The 6,000-nt window shown below is 38.3% G+C and overlaps 1 protein-coding gene across 3 annotated transcripts in view; it reads right to left on the bottom strand.

Moving 5' to 3' along the window:
• Positions 1-247: 247 nt before the first annotated feature.
• rbm26 (RNA binding motif protein 26) overlaps positions 248-6,000 on the bottom strand; it is a 170,385-nt gene continuing 164,632 nt past the window's right edge. For 2 of the 3 annotated variants that reach the window (XR_011886084.1, XR_011886083.1), the window contains 2 exons: positions 3,843-5,242; positions 248-337 (listed from right to left, as the gene is read on the bottom strand). Coding sequence is in view for 1 of the 3 variants with exons in the window: in XM_072258752.1 (XP_072114853.1) it covers positions 5,156-5,242 (87 nt within the window). In the remaining 2 variants the exon portion in view is untranslated. Of the gene's footprint in view, positions 338-3,713; positions 5,243-6,000 lie in introns of those variants that run through there. The other variant, XM_072258752.1, reaches the window with a different exon arrangement.

Below are 6,000 nucleotides of genomic sequence, written 5' to 3'. Positions count from 1 at the left end.
CTGAGACTTGGAATTAACGCCAGTACAGACTTCAGAGATCCATCATTTTTATGAAAAGCCTTTTTGACACAAGTTTGAGTAGTTTGCAATTTCTATAGCATGATTTTTGTTTGATATCAAATAGGTGCCTGCTTCAAGAGCCTATCAGGACAAGTGAGAGAAAAGATTAAATCCATAGTGGTCCAACTTTTGATTAATGAATTAGAAAGTCACCAAGTGTTAATATACGTAATTAATAAAGTCTTACTTGTCACATGAACAGCACATCTTTGTTTGGCATTGAGTCTCATACTGTTGACAAAGAATCATTTAAATGGGTTGAGGTAAAGATGTGTACCTGTTGAACAAAAACAAAAGTCATTCATTTTTGGATATAGTCAAGGATTAGAAAGAAGAAATAATAAAACAACACTGCAGCCACAAATCATACTATTTCCTCGCAGGCAGGCAAACATCATTTACTTAAATAACTTTCAAAGTAACTGTTGGATAATTCTTGTACATGCAGTGGAAGGAAGGGATGGTCAGATTAACAGAAGCAAACTGGATTTATGAGTTTGTGGTAAAGGATCAGATTATAAACTATTTAATCTCAAAGGATAAAGCATTTCCTAATCAGAAGTTAATATTGATACCCTTTGATTTACAACCATTCATTTACATTCGCAGTCTCTGAAGAGAATGAGAATTCTGAATTCAGGAGGGAAATATTTTCCATGTCCATTAACTCCTCCATAGTCCCATTTCCTCCCTGCCAAACAATTTTCCTCAGTCAAGTCACCAATACTCATCGCTCCATAAGATCAATCACATCATTACTTTGTACATAGACTGACTATTCATGTCCAGACTTGACCAGATTTGTTGGTAGGCTAACTATAGATGGCATCACGCTTAAGTCAAAGACCATACTCAGTAAATGTTCCTTTAAATATATTCCAACAGTAATCAGTGGAGAAAATTAGGAACAAAACTAAGTTAATTTAATAACGCGAAGCAAAATCATGCATGGGAATAGTAGTATCACAACAAAAACCCAATGTGTATACAGTGTCATTTTTGAAATGAAATGTCTCAAGGCACCTAAAATTGTAATCAAGCAAAAACCTGAGAACCAAGCCACAGATAGGGACATCAGGACGGGGGACTGATGTAGGTTTCAAAGAAATAATTTGAAGGCATAGAAGGGAATGCTGCAGTTTTAGGACTGAACTTCACAGGTTTGAGCCAAGCCTACTGATAGCTCTATTACCAGTGACAATGCCAATAACATAAGTGATGCACAGAATCTGAAGGGAAAAGAGAACTATACAACTTGTAAGGAATGAGTTAGTTGAAATGGTCAGAAAGTACATGTAGGGGTAGAAGACAAATCAGTTTTAAAACTGAGTCAGTGTAGGCCAGTGAACATATGCCAAATGACTGAACCAATTTAGAATGAGATACGTGCTTCACAATGTTGTGAAACACTTTTTTGTAACTGTGATGTGGTCCTGAATTACCCCTATGAACTGTACTTTTGAAAGGGGGGGGAGGGGGGGGAGGGGGAGGGGGAAGATGTTCAACACCAGACACCTTGTTATGGAGGGGGAGGGGATGAACTACTTTGAGATGGTGTTATGGTTTCTCTGCAGCATGCTTACACTTCTGCAAGGACACTGGCAGCTTCTAAGTTCCTACAGAGAGAGAAGGGAGGAATTACTTGATGGACAGCTGGTGTTCAGCACAGTGAGATAAAACAGAAGGTCAGCTGATAGACTGACAGCACATGGTTTTGGACACTGAATGAGCTTTGTTGTGCTCACGAAAAGGTGGGTTTTGGAGGATCTATCAGTGGCTCTCGCAGTGTGAAAAGGGTGTGACCAGTGGGGAGTTATTCGTGTGCCCAACCCTTGCCTGGGTTGATAATTCCACCACAGAAGAACGGTCCCCTTTGTTGTGGTCACAGTCGCACAGTCGGTGACTTCTCAAGGAATTCGGAAGACAACGGGAAGATCGACAGTATCAGCTCACCTGAAGAACCAAACTCTCTCTCTCTCTCTCCCCCCCCATCACTACTCAACTCAATACCACGAACTGAACTTTAATCATCACCGTAAGACTGTATCCATTTACCTCTAGACTTGAAGCTTGGTTTTCATATATTTCCACACTTATACATATCTAATCATTGCTAACCTGTTTTAGGTATCTGATTTTATATTACTGTATTGTGCAGTTACTAATAAATAATATTAGTGAATAGCAATACCAGACTCCAAAGTGTTTTCCATTTCTGCTGGATCTTTAACCCGTCGTGGAGTACGTGACAAAATTGGGGCACGTGTCCGGGAAATGCACAAATTGGTGGGAGCCATTCAACAAATTGAGTGGGGGCTTATTTGAATTGACTGGGGGAAATCTCTTTTGATTTGGTTGTGTGGAAAAACAGCAGAAATGGAGTTTGAGCTTAATAAGTTTGTACCAGAACCAACCCGAGGCGTTGGTCCTCTTCAAACTTTCCCTTAGCTATATAATGCTCGGCTATTACCGTCTGCATCTGAGCTTTCCTCATTTCAGTGGTCACCTTAACCCTTAACTTTTAACTTATGAGCAATTCCCAACAACACATCCCTCTTTAACAACATCTAAAGCCTCAGGCGAGGATTGGGCACACAAACAACTCTCCACTGGTCACACCCTTTTCACACTGCGAGAGCCACTGATCGATCTGCCTGATCGATTCTCCAAAACCCACCTTTTCTGTGGGCACAACAAAGCTCATTCAGTATCCAAAACCATGTGTCTGTCAGTCTATCAGCTGACCCATTTATCTCATCATGCTGAACACCAGCTGTCCATCAAGTAACTCCTCCCTTCTCTCCCTGTAGGAACTTAGAAGCTGCCAGAGTTCTTGCAGAAGTGTAAACATGCTGCAGAGAAACCGTAACACCATCTCAAACAACAGGAATTCTGCAGATGCTGGAAATTCAAGCAACACACATAAAGTTGCTGGTGAACGCAGCAGGCCAGGCAGCATCTCTAGGAAGAGGTGCAGTCGACGTTTCAGGCCGAGATTTCGTCCTGACGAAGGGTCTCGGCCTGAAACGTCGACTGCACCTCTTCCTAGAGATGCTGCCTGGCCTGCTGCGTTCACCAGCAACTTTTATGTGTGTCACACCATCTCAAAGCAGTCTTCGCCCCCCCCCCCCCAATAACACGGTGCCTGGTGTTGAACAACTCTCTCTCTCTTTTCAAAAGTACAGTTCATAGGGGTAATTCAGGACCCCATCACAGTAACACAGAAGATGAAAGATCAGACAGATTATTGGAATCAAGTGTGGAGGTAATAGAACCATGGATCAAGAGCCAGCATGGTAGAACTGGTAACCTCATAGGAATGGAAATAGAGCTGTTCAATGGTAAAACAAATAGAAACTAAACTCCATTAAGCATAACATCAAAGCTGCAAGTGGTCAAACAAGTCTCGAGCAATTTCCAGAAAAGGGAATTGGACCAGAGGGCAGGATTTGTGACACAAAACATAACACAGCTTCAGCTTTCCCACTTTTTGTAAGAAATAACTGCTCATCCATTATTTGTTGAAAGATAACAATGTGACAATCTAATATCAAAGGCATTTGATTTGGTAATCTCAGCCAAAATTTAATAAGCATCTACCAAATGCATTTGTATTTTCCAATAAATGTTAAAAACAATTATCCTGTAAATACTTGCCATATTATTAGACATTATTTTGCTCAACTGTTTTCCTGCTGATGCTGCTAAAACATCTGACTTAACCAATAGCAGTTTATAACAAATATAAAGACAAATAGAACACCAAGTAGTAAATACAATACCTTGTAGTTTCAAAGTAGTTCCACTTGTTTGATCACAACCTATGGAATTTCTGCAAGTTGTGAATGGTCATGCTCATGCTCAAAAAACAGTTTGACCAGACCAAATAGTACCTTCATCAGTGCAACTTCATTACTTTAGTTTTATTGCCATAGCTTTCAATTTCAAGCCTGCAGTTACTGGGGCTAGCTTTCAAGGTACAAACGCTTTATGTAACTCTTAAGTATCATCCACTGTCTGACTAACAAGACCAACAGCTGAAAAATTCATTAATTTAGCTGCACATGTGGTTAATGTGCTTCATGAGGTAGGTTCGATACGAACACTAATAGTGACAACATATGGAGCAGGACATTTGAAGAGGTCAAAGTTTAAACTGCAATTTGAAAACATAACATACGGCACAGTATGCATTAGATTCACCCTTTTATCTCTTTCCTGTAAAGGAAACAAAAAAAATTAGAAGGGCATTGAAAATGGAGAATTGGTTAAAGCTCTTTTGTGAAATTTTTGGTGGGTGTTTGGAATGGTCTTCATTTTTTTGTTTTCCATGTAACCAATTCTCTTTTATATTACATTGTTTCTTTTTCACTTTTTTAATATATATATTAGACCATTCCATTGCTTTATTTTTTTTTTAAACGCTTCAAAAGTCAAAAGACTTTTGACCAATTTGTTGTACAATGAATGTTTAAAATCAACCAAGTAAAATACATACACAAATCCAACAGAAAAATAAACCAAGGCTAATACATAGTAAAGCCTAAAGCAAACTATGCAAAATAAAAGGTATTCATAACTTTTAACAAACAAGAGCACTTTTCAGTACTTGCCAAGTTCTTTGCTTTATCACAAAGCTTAGAATGTCTCAGTTTTTCAAAACATCCATAGAGATTCAATATCAACCTCTCATTCCATAACAACATGGAACCATTTATAATAGTTACATTGAAATGGTCTTTGTTTGATCAGATCATATGACCAAATCAGTAAATTACATGTAAATTCTTGGTATCTCTATCAGGTTGAAGTTCAACAAACATTTTGCATACCAAGGTTCACAAAATGATTTTTTTTTTAAAAAAATGAATTACATACATGCCTCTTGTTGCAACTAAAGCTGCAATTTCATTTCAATCTTTCCATATAGGTACAGTAGCAACTCAATGCAGGGTCTAACCCCCTATACCAAACAGTGCTTCTGGACTAATACAGGTAATTCACTACAATCTTTAGTACATTAGTTTTTAGAAAAAACAAATCACATTATGATTTAGAATGTAGACAGACAGCTTTCTGTAAGTAAACGCTCTGATCATCTTCTCCAAGAACGCGATTCATTATCATCATCTTCATCATCATCGTCTTGAAGCAATGAATCAATCAGAGAGTCTTCCTGAAACTAAGAAAATTCTTTTATTAAAATAAAGCTCACTTGTGAATGCAGAGCTCAAGTAAAACCACATTAAATGAGATATCTGATGTAATTAATACCAATAATGCTGTGAGCTGTTCACTGCATACTAATATGGAAGGTGATAGAATAGTCTGGATTTACAGAAGGTCTACTGCTGCAACAGCACTTGAAGTGTGACTCTATTCAGAACAATCAGTTCACTTGATTAGCATCTTAAACATCAAATAACTACTGAAATACTATGGCTCAATTAGACTTGTACAAAAGAACACCACTACTCATGACTTCCACTCGTGAATGAGACAATAGGGAGATTGAAAACACCACCCCTTCCAAGTTCTTCATGCAGTATTCTTTGTTGACATACAAAGTAATCTCTTTTTGTTTCTGGGGTCAAAGTCATAACATTTTGAAAGAACATTCTTAGGGTGCTCTCACAATGGCTGCAGCAGTTCAAGAAAGTCAACTCCACCTTATGATGATTGATAGTGATAAGCAATAATATTCCACTTATCACTCACTGAACAGATAATGAGAAAATTATAACAGCAAGGCTGCGATCCTTCAGTCACACATCAAATATCAAGTTCAAGTTTCATTGTCATTCAACCGTACACATGTATACAGCTGAATGAAATAGCATTCCTGGGTCAAGGTGCAGAACACAGCGCCATATATGCTGTGTATGTGCTAATCATACACAGCACACAGAGTAACGATAGCACATACAGTCACAAAGATAA

This window comes from Mobula birostris, chromosome 5 (assembly GCF_030028105.1).
Source record: "Mobula birostris isolate sMobBir1 chromosome 5, sMobBir1.hap1, whole genome shotgun sequence".
Classification (NCBI taxonomy): Eukaryota; Metazoa; Chordata; class Chondrichthyes; order Myliobatiformes; family Myliobatidae; genus Mobula; species Mobula birostris.
The sequence above is the reverse complement of the archived record's forward strand: the minus strand, read 5'-3'. Positions and strand labels throughout refer to the sequence as shown.